The 20,721-nt window shown below is 26.1% G+C and overlaps 1 protein-coding gene across 3 annotated transcripts in view; it reads right to left on the reverse strand.

Annotated features, from left to right (window-relative positions):
* Positions 1–13,694: 13,694 nt before the first annotated feature.
* LOC136974808 (transcription cofactor vestigial-like protein 2) overlaps positions 13,695–20,721 on the reverse strand; it is a 48,246-nt gene continuing 41,219 nt past the window's right edge. For all 3 annotated transcript variants that reach the window (XM_067269756.1, XM_067269755.1, XM_067269757.1), the window contains one exon: positions 13,695–15,038. Coding sequence is in view for 1 of the 3 variants with exons in the window: in XM_067269757.1 (XP_067125858.1) it covers positions 14,989–15,038 (50 nt within the window). In the remaining 2 variants the exon portion in view is untranslated. The remainder of the gene's footprint in view (positions 15,039–20,721) is intronic.

The following is a 20,721-nucleotide window of genomic DNA, read 5'->3' on the forward strand; positions in this document are numbered from 1 at the left end:
TATTTTAAAGTACAACAAGATTAGAAGTTCTAACAGTTATAATCTCGATATAAATACAATAATAAATTTATTTGTTGATCATTTGTTACTTTATCGATATTACAGGATACCACAATGCATTGTTTACTATTCATGAATTTATAATGTATAAATATTCTACATAAAAACTTAATTAAAAATTATTCAGATAGATTATTTAGATATAACATATAGGCCTATATAAGTTGCATATATAAAGGCATATAGATGAATAATAACTGAAAAAATCATTATTCAACATCTATAGATCAATTTCATCTATAAAATCTGATACAAGATCTGCCTAAAAATTTATAGTATGCCTATGAAATTATGATTTCTGGATGAGATATAGAGTTACATATTGGTCTGTTTAATCTATTTAGATTATCTATTCTAAAAATAAAACACAATTCGTTCTTCCTTTCTTAAGGCTGAACTATACAATAAATAGAATAAAATGAAATGTGAGTAAGAAGAGGAAATTTTTGTTGTTGATACGATATAGAATTCCAAAAGTGTTTTTGAATCGAAAAAAGCATTATTTATTCTATGGAGAGAAACGAAAACGAAACAAAGCCATCTAGAAGTTGTTGTCCCTTGTATCCACAGATATGCAGATAATGCAGTACTATAAGAGCTGGCTGATGTATCACACATGTTCAAAAATATTCCTAAATGCCTTTGTTCGGTTTTTCCTTACATCTATTGGGCTGCGGTCGTATTTCGCTGCCGTCACCCCTCCAACTTTAGTTGAAGGATGGGACAGGAGATCCGAACACAACGACCGATTTTCACAGCAAAAACCAACCCACTGTCCTCCCTATTTGTCGCGATCTATTGTACTAACCGTGGGGGTTTACCCCTGGTTGGGTGCATAAGGTGGGGGAGCCATGTCAATGGAGACCAACGTTCAGTCCCTCCCCTGTCATTTGCGATCTCTTTGTAGACGTGTTTTCATTCTTTGGAAGACTTTTAAGGGGATTTTGATGAAGTCGTGTTGAAAGGGAACCTTCACAATACCCGGCGAGTCAGAAAGGTACATAGTCTCTCCCTTCTTTCCCCTCTGATTCCCCTTACAGGAGGGAAGTGCGAGACATATTCTTCGTCACAAATGGGCTAGCAAATCCAAAGTCTCACTCCCTCCGACTCACTAACCACTCGAACAGCCGGACGTTTGTATCGCGTTTTGTAGCTCTCAGTAATCCCAGCACCATCACAGCATTGACACGCATTGGTGGAGTTGGTTAGTTAGACGGGCTCTATAGAGAGTAAGCAGCAGAGACCAGTTAGCCAGATGGTCTTCAGATATTCCATTGTTGATTTGACGTGTATCCTAAGTCAGTAGGGATAATGTTTTCGTACCGGGAGAGGTTAAAAGAAAATAAACTGACTGAACGTTCAGAATCTTGATCTCAGAAATTTAAACGCTCTGCTTAGTTAAGTTATCAATACGATTTAACTTGTAAATTCTCTTTGTTTTTGGCAAATGATTGAAATATAAATCAGAGATTAAATTCACGATTTTACATAGAATTGTATCAACTGATTAGCAGAACATTCTATGAGCTTGGTAAACTTATCAATTATGGGTATGTATTAATACATGTCATACATTTTTAACATACAGACGACGAACGATTCACAAGTTACGTGTAATCTTTTGCTAGTTAAGTGAACAACGCAACTTTACCTGATGAACTGTTAGAAATTCTTCCATAATTCACTTTTCCCACGCTTCATCTACGCACGAATAGCGCCAGATGGCAAAATAACACAGAGTATGTGTCAGATGATACAAAACTGGCTAATCAGCGGATAAATCGTCAGCGATTTTCATATTAAATTTCATCGATTGGCGATAACACTCAACCGTAAATGTCGATTTGACAAATCAGATAACCGTCAGCTGCATTTTTACTCCGGATATTGTTTTCTGGAAGACTAAATACATATAGACCTACAAGGTAATGTGGGAAACTAAATGTGTGGTTTGCATCGCTGATTGAGAGATTAATTATTACGTTGAATGCACGGAAGTGATTGAACATTCTTTTTTTTGAACGTCCATTCCGACAGATGGCCTCCGTTTGTTACGCATCACACTCATAAACGGTTGCATCAAGTGGGAAATGTGGTGGAATCGATTTGTCTAATCGGCCTAAGCAGAAAGTTTATTGTAATTATATTTCCTGTATAAAATTCGCATCTAAACAGCTTTGTTTATTTAATAAAACTCCTACTTTAGCATTTTTCTTTCTTTCCAAAAATGTGAATCTTTAGTGAAATTATCATAAGTGTGTATTGAAAGTGTCATATATGGAAAAATTTGTATATTAGATTCTTTGTTAAATGAAATTTAAGATAAATCTGCACAAATTTAATCACTTTATTCACTTTCATCTAAAGAAAAATATAAAAATGACATACCGACTTTTCGTTTTAAGTTACTTGATTATCGGAAAGTGATGAAAGTTCTACATCCTTCCACACAAAAAAACTTTAAATATCCTCTTGAAAAATAAAAAATAAACTTTTAAAATGAGGAAGCGGAAACTAACAATTTTTAATTTTAAATTTCTTACCTCCTAATGAAAGTTTTATCCAGTTAGAAAGCGTTCTTAATATGTAAAATGCTGTAATGTCCCTTGGTGATAAGGTTAACGTAAAATTCATCAATTAGAAAAAAAATCTTGAAAAAGATATTTATATTAACTTTAAGAGTAAAATTTAAGAGTATTAGTAAAATTAGTAAAATTTAAGAGAATCAGCGAGCTCGGAGTTCCAAGAGTAAAAGCGAACAAAGGAAACTGAGTTCGTGCGAATTTTTCTTTAATTCTGCTGAAAGTATATTTGAGATTAATCAGAAAATCTATCACCAGAACAATCTAAATTTCTTCATTTTTGGCACCTTAATTTCAAATATAATTATAATGTAGTATTTAATATTGTCATTTAATTACATATCAAAATAATAATTAAACAATAATGTTATGTTTATTATGAAAAGCAGAGACTATATGAGAAAAATAAAGAAATGGTCGTCAATATTCGAAATTAGACAGTGAATTATTTAATTATATATAAATAGGCATAATTACAAATACAGTACTGTACATTCGAATTTTTCATAATGCATATTTTTTAATGCATAATCTGTTAGTATATATTCACGGGCATCCGAAGAGAGAGTCAAACGGGTCCTTCGCCCCTCCTTGGAATAGAGTAAAAAATTCCACAAATTATAATTGTAAAAGTAATCGAGAATGTCGACTAGGTACTTCTATTTTATTTGCTTTATTGATTAGCAAATTATCAAAATCATAAACAAAAGTTCTTGCAATAAATAAATACATAAAAAAATCTATTGCTTTGAAATGTGATAAGCATTAATTTATATACATTAAGTCAAAAATTTTATGATAATGTGGTGAAAGAGAACGGAAGGAGACAAGAGATAGACAAAACTTATCTGCTATTACTTAATTTTAGTGACAATTTCAGAACTAGATTTGGATTTACAAAATGTTTTTATAGCTTAATCAATCGACAATCAAAAATAAATAAGATTAAAATATTAACTTTATTTGTTCACTATTTATTTTTTGCCTGCGAAGTATAAAAGAAATGAGATGAGACCAGCTCACCCCTCTCGATGAGTTATAAATATAAAAGAAATAAGGAAATTTTTCTATTATTTAGCAGAAAAAAACTTTAATTTACATATTTTACTATAATGTCAAATTTTTATAATTATAAATAAATCTTAATAAATTAAATCTTTGTAAAGTTTCATATAATTTATTTCTAAATTATATTGTACAAATCCTATTAAAGAAGGCAGTGAATTTTCTCCAGTGCAATAATAAAATTATAGACATTAATAAATATTTTAAAATATTATTTTTTCATGTTTAAACTCAGGTTTTATATTGAAAAAGAAAAAAAAAAGAGCTTTTGGACTTCATTATAATCCAACCGTAAGTTCGAACTGTTGAGTACTGCCATCTAGTGAAAAATTAAAAAAATAAAATAAAAATTAAAAACTTAAGAATTATTCATTCATCTGTAAAATATAATTTTTATTTTGAAGCTTCTAGTTTAAAAAATATTGTTTGTAGAATAAATTAATGAATAATAATAATTATGATTATTATTATGAAAAAACATTGTAAATAAAAAATAATTTATATTGCTTTTTATTTATTAAAATAAATTTAGTTTAATGTAAATATCAATTTGCAATTTACTTCATTTAATTAAACGTTCCAAAACACAATTTAATAAATTTTAAATAATGAAATGATATGTTATTCATTATGATCAGCAGATGGCAATGTTGTTCTCTTTCACGAAGTTTAGCAATAGTTAATTTTGAATATTTGAATATTAAAAAAAAATTTATTTTAATTTTAAAATATTTAGTTTATTACAAATAATGAGAATTCAATCTAAAACTAAATATTAAATTTTATAATATAATTGTAAAAAAGTCCAAAATCCAAACTTAAAAAGAAAAAGACTACTATGTTGCCCTCTGGTGTCAAAAATAAACATTAAAAAATTATTTTAAATGTTTTTAGATTTAAAAAAAGTTATTAAAATTAATTATTTTTATTGATTATATATGTTATATTAATATTTTAATATTTTATATAATAATATAATATAATAATATTTTAAATAACTATTTATAATTTATAAAAACATGCGTATATTTTTTTAAATTAAATATATTTCTATTTAATTTAATAAATTATTTTAAAAAATGTATTTATATTTTATTATCAAAAATTATTTTTACATTTAAATTATATTAAACGTCGTAAAAAAGAGTTTTCACTTTTAAGAACTTATATACGTTATAACTATTTATATTTTATAAAGAATCAAACGTATAAATCAAACGTATCAAATTAAATAACTATTTAGTTTTAATAATTTTTAATTAAACAATTAATTAATTAGTTAACGTTCTTTGATTAATAACTTCTTAATAAAACTACTGTATTATTAATTTCACTTTCTCTAGAAATTTTGTTGATGTTTTTACTTATTTATTTTTTCCACTAAAATTATTAACCTAAAGAGAAAAACCTAATAAATTATAAGAATTTAAACAGCTTTTTAATTTATATAACTTAAATATTAATTTATTCGGTTTATATAGCGTATTTATCATCATAAAAAATTATTAATTGAGTTAAATCCTGTAAAACTGGTCTATACTTTAATGTCAGATAAGCTACTAGTTTAATATGTTTGTTTGGAATGCTAAGCATTGTGTAGAATTAAAGCTAAATTATCTGTTATTTAAATACAATTTTTTAAAATATTTGTTTAATAAAATTCATTTTCTTTAATTCACGTTTATATTGATTGGATTTGATGCATGGGTGAAGAGATTTTAAGATTAAATGAAGCAAAAATGGAAGTTATATACAGTGCAGTTTCAAGGATATCTCACTATGTACGCTTTTTGTGTAGGAAGAAAGTTATTCAATTGAGAAATAGAAAAGAAAATATTCTTAAAATAAACATGATTTTCAATATCCAAACTACAATAAAAATATATGTAAAATTTGATTCGGTACATTCACGTGGTTCTTTTCTTAAAGAAGATAATCTTTACTTGGATTGGTTTTCATGACAAAGTACAGTGTATAACTGGGTAAAGCTGCATCATTCGTTTCGAACTTTCTACATCCAGTCATTCTAAAGGCATTCAAATTGTCCCCAGTCAAAGACTTATCCCATATGCTCTTTTTTATTACCCATCGACAGCCACAATGACTTATCGTAGAGTGGGGTGAGTTTCTCATAATATCTACTCTCCTATATGTCACCAATTGATCGTGTAATGAGATTTCCTGTAATCAAACAAGTATGTGAGGGACCTATGCACATGCAGTCTCTGTGATAAGTGAACAGATGAGAATTGGCACGCGCTATTTCGCCGCCTTTTTATTCTCTCCGTCACCGTTCGAATTACTTGCTTGAATGAGTTTTAATGCCTCTCTACTTCCCGTCCACCTTTCATTTTTACTATCTATTCATGAGAGTGATAGATGTTCTCAAGTCAGGCCCACCCCTTATAGACATATATATATATATTTATATATGTATGTGTATATAAATATGTTTATTTTATATACTATAATTCGCATTATTCGTACGATCATTTTATCATTGACATATATTAGTATGAGAAATAATATTTCTGAAAGTTTTTAATACTTAAAAAGCATCCTTTAGATTTCCACAAATGGACTTCCTGTTCCTGTCCGTGGCATAAATGTATAAGTTATATTCGGATGAGGTAGAAGGCCAAACATGCAAAGGCTTTCATTCATTGGACCATAAAAATATCATCTAAGGTTTACCGTGAGCTTTACAGGACGGGGATTTAGCGAAAAACTTTCGATTTAGTAACTTATAAAAGAGGAAATCCCGTATGTTTTGTGTAGTGAACAACTAGTAAGTAGTCGTCCTTACACTGTCTTGCACATGACGTCGATAAATTTTCTTCCCGAGTTAAACATACCCCCCTTTTCTCCTAACAAACACATGACAGTTATTTTTCATCCAAGTCAACTCATCCTGACCGTGTTCACTTCAAATAACAGCAAAAACGGACAACTGTGTTTTTCTAACTTTCCCCGTTTTGAAAATACTGAAGAGTACACTGTATATGTTTTTGATAATATAATCTTTAAAGCAATATATCTTCATATATTCGACTATTTTGCATTACGCGAGAATAGCTTACACAGCATTTAACCGTCTATTCTGCAGGCAAACGCCTCAAAATCTTCGAACTGAACAAAAATTTCCAATATATTAATTAAGTCACAACATTTTTTTCTACGAAGGAATTGGTAAAGCTAATCTAAGCAATTTCGAGTTCGGTTTAAATCTTTGTATCCTACGAAACTCGGTGTAGCTTTTAAGAATGAGGAGTAAATCCGAAAATTTGTCATTGTCCATTGTTTTCTGTACAAACAATATAGCTTAGAATAATTATAGTGTTAGTGTATTTCCTATTGTTCAAAAAGAATCAATGAGTGCGCTCATAAAACTAGGAATAGTTTAGTGGGTTATATCACACTTAACTCCTACTTCTGAGGAATTTTTTAAAGACAAAATTCGCACTAGGCATAACAACATAACGGGAATTTTCACATTGTTCTTTGTAGTTTTAATGCTTTTTTCCCCCTCTACTTTTAATAAACCAGTAGAAGTTACTAGGAAAAGGCGAGAATCTTAAATTAAAACAGTACTAATTGGATGTGCAAAAAATGTAAGAGAGGTTAATTTTCTATATTTAACCGTACACTAATTAGGCCATAACTCCTTTACCGGATTGACATATTGATCTTTTTTTTATATCAATTAATCTTTCAAAATGAACCTCTAGGTGACTAACACAGGCTATTTTCCTTCCTATAACGGTTTTCATTAGACCGTTCGGTTTCAGCTAATTAAGTTTATATAAATTAGATTTAATTGAAAAAACTAAATTAAATTATTTATTAATGTTTTCATTTTTCATTTAACCAGAAAATCTATCCATTAGAATCATCGAAATATTTCATTAATAGAGCCTAAATCTTTTTATATAGAATCGCCCACATTTACGTTGATTATAACTTTTAAATTTTAAAGTAATTTTTTTTTAAAAATAGATATTATAGATTATTTTCTAATTTAACGAAGATCGATCCATTGAATATATTTTAAATCAGAAACCGTAATTAAGTATTCATTACATGGTTAGAAATTTGCATTTGAGAAGTGCTAAAATGCTTTTTTATTAATTAAATTTGTTTTATTTACACAGTCAAACCTCGGAAAAATAAAAATGGCCGTTGTTCGGAGGTTATTTTGTATGCATTTTTGTTCATTAAGAAAGTTCCTGAAAAATGGCTACTGTTTAGATACGGTCGTTGTTAGAGGTTAGACTGTATCAAAAAATGTAGGTTTATTAAAGGAAGAGCAGAGCGTATTCTCTTCTTTAACCAAAAATTAAAGATAAAATGTAACAAAACAGTAATTTTTTTCTTTGTAAAATAGATTTTTTAATGTATATGAGTCTCGAGATTTATGTAAAAAAAAAAATTGTATGCAGAAAGAGCCTATGACATCTCACTTAACCGGATACCCCCGATAGCCGGATACGCTACTGTATGAGAATGTCATTTTCGCTGTAAATTATAGCATTTTATAAGTTCTCCGTTATCTTCATTTCTATTTATTTACAGATTCTATACATTTTTTTTTTTATTCACTAAATTGTGTAGTCGTTGCTAAATCAAACTTAAACTAAATCAAACTGAATTAAATTATATATTGAGTGCGATTTTATTTATAAATTAAAAAATATATATACATTAACTCATAATATTTCATTTTAAACCGTATATTTTTGTAATTGCACATCTAATTTTAGGTAAAAACAATTATATTTTTCTTTATTTTAACTCTCTAATTTTTAAAAATTTATTATCAATTTTCGACTTTTTCAAGTAGATTTATACTATTAAAATAAATAAAATTTCATTATTATTTCTTGTGTGATAATTTAATTTCTTTCAAATAATTTGCTTTTTTTTCCCTTCTTCTTCTTCTTTTATAAAACCTGAAAACAGCTGTATTTTGCGGATAAAGTGATTAAACTTTATCGTAATTATACACAAAGTGAAGCCAAAAATAGAAGAGAGAAAGAGGGAAAAAACTATATAATTAAAATTTCTAACATTTTCTCGAAAATTGCATAAGCTAAAATGGAAAAAGGAAAAAAAAAATATATTCAGAAAAAGATAAAAAGTAAAATATTAGTAAGAGAAAAAGATTAATTTAAATGACAGGAATGAAATAAGAAAATCAATTAAGATGTTTCTTACTTGGGGAATTAATAAAGAAGAGCATTTTATGTAGTTGCCATACAATTTATTCGGAAATATTTGAAGATCATTTAAAGCATACTTATTTTATTAATACCAAAAAGATCTCAGTTTTTTTATTTTATTTAAAAAAAGCATTTTAACATATTATTACAAATTAATGAGTTTTGAACTTTTGTATATAAAACACTTCAAATAATCCTCAATTAAATTAAGAATTTTTAATTAAAAATATAAAATAATCATCAAATATCAAATGTAGTTTATAATTACTGAGATAATTGTTATAAATATAAGATTGTCTTTTCTTTAATAACAATACTCGTTATTTACGTTCATTATTTTGATTATAAAATACTCTAATTAATTTAGGATAATCCAAGAATAGACTTCAAGATAATTGTAAGATGAAATGGAAATAAAATGTGGAAATAATATAAAATTTTCTTAAGACAGTTTTTAATTATAGTGTAATATAAGCTGTTGTGTTATTATACACCATATTAAAAATATTTGATGAGAATTATTTTTAAGGTTTTGAAATTTATTTATAAAATTTAGTCATTATTATAATAATTTTTCAGGAATAGAATTTAAAATGTTTATTTTTATTTAAGAGTTTTGTATAAGAAAATTTCCATTGAAATTTATAAGTTTAACTTGTTCTGTCAGTAACTTACTCCTAGTACGGTACGTAAGTATAATGATAAATAAGTACTGTACAGTATATATATATATATTTCAATGACATAATATATTTGTATTCAGCGTATAAAAAATAAGCCAGAAAATGCTTAAATGCATTAAAAATATAATTAAGAGCGGGTCGTCATGAAGGGAGAGCTGGAACTTTTTCCCTGGTTTCTACCCCTATAAAATTAATGCTAATTCTGTTAGTAAAAACAGAAAATAAAATCTTTAAGACTGCTTTTTATTAACAAAGAAACGTTATACACGTTTCATTTGTTCAATAAAGTGGTAAAAGGGGCCCGCTCTACCCCGCGACTCGTAAAAGCTCTCGACGGCACTAATTAATAGCAATAAATTTTAACAAAATTAAACATTTTGTTGATTTGATTTATTTAATTATCATTAAGTAAACTAAATCTTATTATTTTGTTGTCAATTTTGAAATATTTATTTTAATAATGTAAAGAAATCGTAGTCAGTTCTTATTCTCGTTTCGTCCACATTATAGGCGTAGGCCCTATATATAATATAATGTAAAACTCAATACGACGCTAACTAAAAACGAAAATTATCGTTTAATTCTTTCGATGTACAAATTGGCTACTTAAATGAAACATTAATCATTTCACATTGACAAAGATGTTCATTTTACGATTCTTATCTACGCCCGGAACCCATTAGTCAAAAATCTTATCTACGGATTAAATGTCTTTTAACATCATCCTTCTATTAAAAATTGTAGAAGATATTAATTTTCTTAAGCTTAATTTTTTCTTATAAACTCCGAAATAATTTATTCTTTAGTAAAACGAGTATATGTTTAAATTCAATCTCGTGTAATATAAAGAACAAAGGTTTAAATTCTCTAATTTCATTATTTTTTAATGCTGATAATGATTTACTTAAATTACAATTATTTTTTATTATATTAAACTTAATTACTTTAACAAAATAATAATAATAATAATTTAAAAGTTTCATATCTCTCTTACTTTTTGAAAAATCTTATTTAATATGATTAGTTATTTAAATATTATTACGATATTTAGTAAATTAGTAAGAGTGAAATTAGATATTTTTATACTTTAATTTGCCAGTGTTTAATCAAAATTATTACAAACTGAACGAATTGTCAAACACTTAAATAGCCTTCAGCCTATAATGTAAATTAATAATTGGGAGCTAATTTCAGATAGTGTTTTATCACAAAATTTATTTAACTCCTAGTTTAAACATATGCAAATATTTAGTAATGTAATATAGAAATAATACAGTTGAACCTCTAAACAACGGCCACCGATGGGAACATAAAAAGTGGCCGCTGTTCGGAGGTTATTTTGTGTGCATTTCAAAAGAAACATACCTAAAAACCTGGCCGCTGTTTGGAGGTGGGCGTTATTAGTGGTTTGACTACGATTATACGTTACTTATATTAAAATAAAATTCTATTCTTTGTAGTGAAGTTAAGATAAAAATGAACGATATAAATTAATTAAATAAATGCGAAATGTAGAACTGATTACATATGAGTAATTATGGAAACAAAATAAAACTTCATTTAAAAATCTAGTTAATATATTCATCTATTTTTTAAATTTTAATTTCCTTTAATTCTATAAACACGCGGTAAAATAGTTCGCAGTGAATTACGACTGTATTCTACTTATTGTGTCGAGAAGAGAAAATACCACATTAACAATTTTAATGTGGCACAGGTTTTTTGTATTAAAAATAACAAGTCTATACGTTATCATGTGATGTGACCATCCTTTCTACTATAAAGTAGAATTTAAAAAGGACACACTCTTTTGATTTTTTTAGTGTGTAATAAGCAATAATTTTTAAATTTTAAACTTTAAATAATAGTTTAAACCTTATTAATTATCATTTTAAAAGTTTTGCCATATTAATAGATTTAATTTGATTACAACGCAATGCAAATGAATGTTTCTAGTAAACTAAATCTCACGGGTTTTGGACCATTCGGTTATATTAATCGAGTTTACTGTTTTATTTAATTATCGATCTGTATATAATTAGAAAATACTGTATATTTATTGATGCCAGTTCCTGGAAAATTAATATTTAAAGTGAAAAATACTTTTAGTTAATTGAAGTTCGTTTAAATGCTAGATTTCCTAAACAGAATTGCATTTAAAATATACATTTGATGAACTAATTTAAGTTAAATTTAATTTGAAGTGTTTACTGAAACTACTCTAATCAAGCTCGAGAAACAGTTTCGCTATCAATTATCATTTTAATTAATGTAAAGTGGATTGTTTTCAAAAATATAAATACGAATTACAATGTCTTCTGTTTAACCTAAGCAAGGATAATCTTTATTATTGTTTACGCATTTAAATAAAAATCTATTTATCAAGCAAACTAAAGCTTAATTTATTATCCACACAACTTTCGAATTTAAAAAAGAAAAATAACAAAATGATTTTTCGAGTGCCATTTATTCGGCTTTACAACGATTCTTTTGAATGCCAATTTATATTCAAAAGAACCATTCTTAATCCTATCAAAGTGAAGGATAACAACATTTTAAAAATAAACAACGCAATTTAAATCTTAAAACAAGAGCTGCATACTTAAATTATATAGATAAACCCGGAAATAAGAGTTTACATATGTATGATAATATTTTCTGTTAAATTTTTAATAAAATTCTATAACCTTCAAATATATTAATATTTAGGATATTAATATCAATTTGCTTTTCGTTTTTATATCTTAATTCCGTATATTTAAAGGTTAGAAGTTATTAAATATGAATTTTTATGAAGCGATAATGTAAAAATGATGATAAAATCAATTTAAAACTATTTATTTTTAAAAAATTGAACGTTTCTTTAGACATTTATTTTGTCTGTAGATAAAAACTTGACGTATTTGTTATCATTGTCAAAATTATTACTTGAAAAACTGTGAACTTATAGTTGAAAGATAAACTTTATAAAATAGGAAATTAGTACTCACTCAAATTCTTCTGCGTGTACAAGGATAGACTCGTGTTTAGTTTACATAACAAAAACTATTCTTCTTCTATCAACGTGGCAAAAAAGAAAAAAAAAACTTTGTCAATCTCGTTATCAAAATTTTAATAATAATAGAGAAAGGCGAAATGATTTGATAAATAAATTTAAGAAAAGTAAGTTATTATTTAGCGTATTTTATAGGTATAATTAAAGAGAAGAGTAAAAAATCATTAAGTCATTGAAGGTTACATCCATCTTTATTTACAACATACACTGAGGTAGTGGTTCTACAGCAACGTTCAAATTAACAAAACACTTGCAATTTTTTCCTTTGCTTTATATTTTCAGAGTAAATGGAGATGCTACATAAAAAGATCATCTAAGAAGGTTTTACAAAAGGCTCCAATGTAACCATTCACTGAACACAAAGTACAGAGATTATTCATATCATACAGTATCAGTTATAGAGGCACTAGTATTTATTCTTCCAAAATGAAAATTTCTTGGATGAATTTAATTTAAATTCGTTTATTAAAAATTTCACTTTTAGCCATAATGCCGACCTACAAAGGAACAAAACTTTTAGACAGGATTCTTTTGAATATTTTAATCCATGGGAATTTTATAATAAATCTATATTTACTGCATATTTTTCTTAATAAAAATCTTTCTTTTTTTAAATAACAGCGTTTATCCGTTATAACAATAATAATGTGCCAAAAATTAAATAAAATATAAACATTATTTTTAAAAAATATTTTTGCAAGCGAATTCCTTACATTATATTTACATATTATAACAACATAAAACTTTAATTAATAAGCCTTCCTTCATATTTATGCAAATAAATTGTCAAGATAGTAAATTAACATTGCAAAAAAGAAGATATCTACACTAAATACATGTCATCGAATAAAAATATTTAATTTAATTATCATAATTTGCTGTTACATAGACTATAGTCCAATGTTTTTCTTCTATTGATTCTATTGCACATCTCAAATCAAGACTTTCATGCGAGATTTTACCTCAAAACTTTTATTAAAATTGGTCTCTCTGTGGAAAATATTTTTTAAAATTGGCTTACAATTAAACGGTTTAATTATCAAGTCATTTATCAAGTAATAAATTCTTATAAATTTCACAACTAACTTAATAAAATGAAACGAGGAAAAACAATTCAATATCATAATTTTGTAAGCTTAAGACATTTTAAACACTAATTTTCTAAGCTGGAATTTAAAAGAAAGCTAAATTAAGATGCTTGGAATATTTTTATAATTAATTTGTTGTAAATCAGTTGTGAATTTTTAAATAATGCAAGTTAACCGATTTTCTTTCTCGTTAATTCACAAAGCTGTTATTCTTCGCAAATTATGACTTTGTTAGCTTCTTTGTATCCTTCAAATATGAAAATTTGACTCCAATTAAACTGATTTAAGTAAAAAAGAAATTAATTTTAACCAACAGATATTAAATTGTTTTCAATTTTATGAAAAAAAGGGAGAAACGGAATAAAATCGGCGTTTTAAAAATAAATCTTTTTTGCTAAAACAATTTAAATTACTCTTATCATTTCTCAGTTTACAAATTAAGAACTTACATATTCAAAAGCTAAATTTAATTATATCTTAAAATGGCATAGTCCTATAGTGGCCTACATAAATGTGAACGTTCTAATGTTTAATAAATATTAATTTTATGTCTAAAATGCCAACTGACATCCTCCAAAGCATTGTACCAAGTTCCTGAATAATAATTTTATTATTATCATCATTATTATTATTGTATTATTATCATCATTATAAAGAGTTATTATACTACAAACAATAAAACTACGTCTAAATTGTTGAACTTAAAAACGTGGCTTATAGTCTACCTTATTTAAAATCTCACAAATTTGTACAAACCAAACTTAAAAACGAATTAAGTCGTCGTCGGACACAAAAATTAAACACGGATCCAATTATATCCTGTGTAGAACGTAATTATATGAGTCAAAAAATTATAAAACAATCACAATTAAGCTACTTACAGTGCAGAATTATTTTAACATTCACGGACATTTTGAAAACTAGCCAAATATTACAGATTTAAAAAATGCAGGTCGAACTGGTATACACGAAGGACATATACCATCGAAGAAACTCTCTGAGGAAACTCCCAATTAAAGTCCAATTCAATTCTATAATCTCTTCAAGTTTTGGCAGGTACCTCATAATAAATAGTTTTATATACAACGAGATAATTTGTGCATCCACAAAATTCCATTTCAATGGCTAGAAGGGACATGTCTTTTCCTCTCGTGCACTCGTTATCATTAAAATATGTCACCCTCCGTTTTGTCCGTTTGTAATTTCGTTGGACGTGTCGAATTTTTGAAAAGCACTTCAAAACCAATATAAGTCTTTGCTAGTATCTTGCACTTGACTTTCCAGTCCTGTAAAAAATATTAAAAATAATTCTATATTTATATTTATATACAAAAATTAAAAACATTAACTTGTTAATTAATAACCAATCGATGTTAGTGGTTAATAAAATCGAAGAAAATCTTTTAGAAATTAAAAAATATATATATGTTAATTGTTAACGTTAAATCAGTTTATTGTTAATACAGTACTTCGATATTTTCAATAATAATGTATATAATATATTTATTTATTTAAGTGCATATTGCTATTCTCAGGACGAATTTGCTTGGTTAAATACAAAAAGGTAGGCTACACACCAAAAATTTATTTAATTTTGGCTAATATAAGTAGACTAATATTTTTTTAATGCGTGCATTCCAAAGATTATCTATCAGTAAAACGAAAAAAAAATTGATATTTATAAAGGTTTTGATCAGGCAAGTGCAGCGATATCAAAAGCGAGCCGCTATCCTGCTTCGGGGATAGTTTTGTTGAGCACACACAACTGATTGTTTATTATTAACTTTTTTCCCATCAATTAATATTAACAAAAGACAAAACACAAATAAATAATTGCCAATGAAACCAGGGTGGTCTACGATAAAACTTTTACAAAAATCCCTATTTATATTCTTTTTATTTACATATGCAAACACCGGTATAATACATATTATTTGTAAAATATAACATTTTTTAAATATTTAATACATGTTTAAGTATTGGCTGCTTTTTTGAATTTATTTTCCGTTTTGATTAATTTCTTTGTCAGAATAGGATCTACGGGTAGTTTTTATATAATAGAGTAAGCAGGGGAGCTCAGAGGCTAGATCTTCCATACTATTATAAGTAAATAAATTAAGAAAAAATCTAATAAGTACAGTAAGATTTGAACACATTTATAAATACGTGTATACAGTAACTAACAGTTTATATCCACAGGCTATATCCACGGTGGTATGGAAGGGGAATGTAGGTTTACACGTTCTAATTTAGCCGCCTAACTTAATATCGGTTGTAATTACGCTACTGATTTTATACATTGTTTTAATATTTTAAATTATTAGCTTAAATAAAAATGTCTAATATTCAGCAATTAGCATAGAAAATCAATATATCCGAAAGTAAAGGAATAACAACGTATCAAAAATGTTAAAATTATTCGATAATTTATGAAAATGAAATGAAATTTGGTTGATATTCTATAGTTTTTCGTTCTATATCGGCGACTTCTTCAATTTTAAGAGCCAATTTTTTATTATATATAAAAAAAATAATTTAATTTTTATCAATTTAATCTACTTAAATATATTTTTAAGCTCATTTTCCTAAAATGAGCTTAAAAGACTGTTTTAAAATTAAATTCAAATAAATATTATTGTAAGAATGCTCATTTAAAAGTTTCTGAAAGGTTTCAATTAATTAAATGATGACAAATAAAATTTATGCAAAATATAGTTTTTATTTAAATTTAATTAAATAAAATTTATTTAAATTGTAGTGGAAACTAATTGAATGATCATACGAAATGACCATAATTACATTTTATTAAAATGTAATTAATCTAATCTATAAATAATTAAATATTGAACTGAATAATTAATTACCTTTGTTAATTTAGTAAATTTTAAAAATATATTTTAAAATTAGCTTTTATGATAATCTACTGTTAATAAATTATATATAATTGAATTGCAGTTTAAGTTCATTAGAACGTATATCCAATACTGTATTTATTCCTTAAATTTTTTGATAATATCGAGAATAAAATGTATTTATTTATTATAAAATTAACGTGGAAAATATTCTAAGATTAATTCCATAGCATAAGACATTAGTCATAATTTAATTTTTTATAAGTAAGTAAGTAATTTTCATAACATTAATCGGCCTATTTATATATACAGTGTACAAAATCAAATATATTTGTCTAATATATTGATACTTTCTGTTTTGTTTATTTTAAAATTAATGGTTTTAGATCGTGTTTAAATGAGCTTTTAATTGATATAAATAGTTCTATTATCGTCTTATAAATTAACGATAAACGAGAGATTGAAGAGATAATAAAAGAGAAAAACATCAAAAAGTGAATCAATAATGTAAAAATTAGGTTATAGATCCACTTTAAAAATCAGGCTACAAAGTAATATTATTTATAATTGTTCTGTAATTGATTATAACGAATTATTTACTATTTATTAAAGTAGAGTGTGTTCAAATACACTTTATATAAAAGCCTATGATTAAATAAGCAGTAAATGCAAGATTTTGCAAAGGTAATTTGGAAGTTAGATTGAAAAGAAAAATATTTATATATAATAAAATTTATAGTAAACAGTCTTAAATATGTTATAATTTAAATATTCCTGTTAAATGCCAAGAGACATTAGATTGTAGTTGGATTTAATCGGAAAACTTTGTACAAGATCACCATTGTCATTTCAGATCAAATGACTAACGTAATATGAAGAAAATTAACATTGATAATGACAATTTAGTGAATATGCTTACTTTAAGAAGTAATTTTTTCAAAATACGTTTATAAAAGCATTGTCTAATTATTCTAATTATTCATAGTCTACAAAGTTTATGAATAAATTAAAATATGTAATATTTCTTAAGAATTTTTTATTCACAAATTATATAACTTGCAGAAATTTCTTTAATATTTTTCAAAATATGAAAGAAATTAATATAAAACTTTTCTAATTGAAAATATATTAACATTATTTTGGGGAGAATCTTCTATAATTATTACCATGCAAATAATTCGCATCTAGAGTTTCAAAAACTCGAATAATGTTTAATTGTACACCCTTAGCCTATTTGCATCATAAATCCATTTAATCTTAACAAATTTGTTAAGGGCCTATCGGGTGGCCGAGTGGTTCGACCCATTCTTATGAACAACTTGTTAAGGGCCAAGTGGCCCTTAACAAGTTGTTCGCGTGGTTAAGTTGATAAGGTTCGCGCCTGATCAATGGGCTGACCTCATGGAGTTTTGCGAATTTCCTTCGTGTTTAACGTCTAAATAGGGACCAGTTTCCCACAGAAAGTCCTCCCTGAAGGACTTTCTGTGGGAAACTTTCTATGGAAAATTCAAGGAAGATCCATTGACAGATGCTGCATTGCCCATCCCATCAAACTAAATTAAACCAGAACAAGCCAAACCTAAATTGTTAAGTTTTGAAAATAATATAATTTTTAATAATATAATTAGCCGCTTAATCAAGAGTTTGTATTACTTTTCCTACTGCATAATGAATAACGTATTAGATATATTCACTGAGATATTAATAACTTTTTAGATTTATAAGATTACACGAAGAGTGATCATTCATTTAACAACGAGAATAAGTAAAAACAATAAAAATTTTACGTAATTTATAATTCGCTTTATATGATTTTAATTTTCGAATAACGATTTCTTACGAAACACGTTATATAAGAATTTAGTCATACGAATTTTTATCTTTAATACATGTTGATTTTTAAATTCTTTACGTTTTTCCTTCGATTAAATAATAATATTTATTTTATAAATTCATTTATTTCAATTAAAAACAGAAATGAAAGCATTCAATGTTGAAAATTCGAATAAAATAAGATGCTTAGAAACAAGAAATTTGTGAGAAGAAAAATTTGTTCAGTCATTTTGTTCATTCATGCATTTATTTTTCAGGTTCTTTCATGCGCGTATCTGTTCAATAGTAAAAGAAAAATGTTGTACGTGATAAAGTATTGCAATTAATGAGTGAAAAATCGTTCTTCGGATAAATATCATTTTATAACTTAAAGAAATTTATTATTTCAACTAAATATTATTGGAATTTATGACATTAGAAAAAAATTTTTAATGCATTTAAATTATCTTTTATTTATTTTTTTTATTAATTATTAACTTCATTGTACTATAAAATTCAAATTTATAATTAAATTTACACATTTTGTTATAAAAGTTAATACATTTATAAATCTATATTTTTCCACATTTTATTTTAAGATTAAATGGAATGGTTTAAAAATATTTCGTAATGTTAATAATAAATTTAAATGTATAGTAACAATCATTTTATTTAAAAAATATATAAATATAATTAATTTCGTATATACTTAAATTTATTTACAGGCTTTTATCTGTAAATAAATTTATACAGTATAATATATAAACTATAGTTTTTATCTTTATAAATCTATCAAATTTACTGTAAGTTTTTATGTAAAATTTAAATTCGGATAATTTATAAAGGTAAATTTACGACATAAGTTATTATAGTAGTTAGAATTATTCTTAGAAGAGTTAAAGAAAGCTATTATAAATTATTGTCTTCAGTATAGGCTATAAAACATTCTCTCGGAAATTTAGCTCTTTCGTGTAGGCCTACTATATTTTTCTATTTTTTAAAATTCTTTCTGTCTTAGAATTTTATTGTATTATTACATTGTTCGAATATGGTTAAATTTTTAAATAAAAACTTAGTATTATCAGTTAATTTTAAGTTATAAATTGCAATTTAGTACGTAAAGAATGCTTATTTATTTATTTATTTCTAGTAGTACAAGATTATTTTATTCTACTATAGAGAAAATACAATCTGTTAGAGAGTACTGTTAGAGAGAAATACAAGAGTACTCTTTACTCATATATGCTAGAAAATCTGACATTATTCTTTCTCAAACTGAAAATAATTACATTTTATTTGTATCAAAATTGCCACCAGTAGCCGAGTGAATAAAACCACCGAATGCTGGGAGTTAGTCACGGGTTCGCGTCTGACCAACGGACTGGTCACGTGGAATTTTCCAGGTTTTCTTCACGTGTCGAACACCTAAATAGGGACCAGTTTCTCCAAATTCCTCCCGGAAGACATCCCCCTTGGCAGACCGTCCATGTGTTGCGTTGCTACCTCCCATCTGTCTTAACCCAAACTCTTGTACCAAAATTCTTCGGTTCTCATTCACGTAAACATAGCTATTTCAAAAGCAGATTTCTTTTTCAATTTTATGATATTTTCTAAACATCAATAATTCCCCCTTAACTTCTATATTTTAGTTATATATATATTTAAATAATTCATTAAATTCGAAGTATTTTTGCGTAAAAGAGGAGTATAAATTTAAAAGGAATGATAAGGCTATGTATATAATCAGATTATTTAAAACATTATCATTTTAGTTTTTATTAAACTTACAAGAGTTTACGTAAAGGGTGATAAATTTTTGAATTTGATGTCTTTCTTGGCAATTGCTATGACGGAAAATGCCATTCTGTAAGAATGACTATCAGAGCTACGGATATTTGTACTTCTTTTATGATTTGAGGACGTTTCGAAAACGGTTGAGTTACTCTACTTTGTCGACAAACCATGAATTGTAATCAATATATCAAGATGTTGACAACACATTTAAAAATTCGTGACACTCTTTCAGATGAACTTTAGATTTTTCAATAGAAGCTGGCAATGTGCCATAGGTCTACTTCGAAAATGATAAGTAAAAATTCTATTTTATTTCTCGCATTACTTTTTTTTTAATCCATCTTTTTCTATATTTCTATCATAAGAAGAATTTTAAAGAATTCCTCAAAGTATTGATATAATAAAATCGAAAAAGTTTTATTTTAATGTAATTTAAATGATCTTGGGAATGAATTTAATAAAAATAAAAATGTGCTAAATTAAATTAATCGAATAATTTAATTATGGTTAT

The sequence above is a fragment of the Centruroides vittatus genome, unplaced genomic scaffold, assembly GCF_030686945.1.
Source record: "Centruroides vittatus isolate TY-2023 unplaced genomic scaffold, ASM3068694v2 contig_357, whole genome shotgun sequence".
In the NCBI taxonomy this organism is placed as follows: Eukaryota; Metazoa; Arthropoda; class Arachnida; order Scorpiones; family Buthidae; genus Centruroides; species Centruroides vittatus.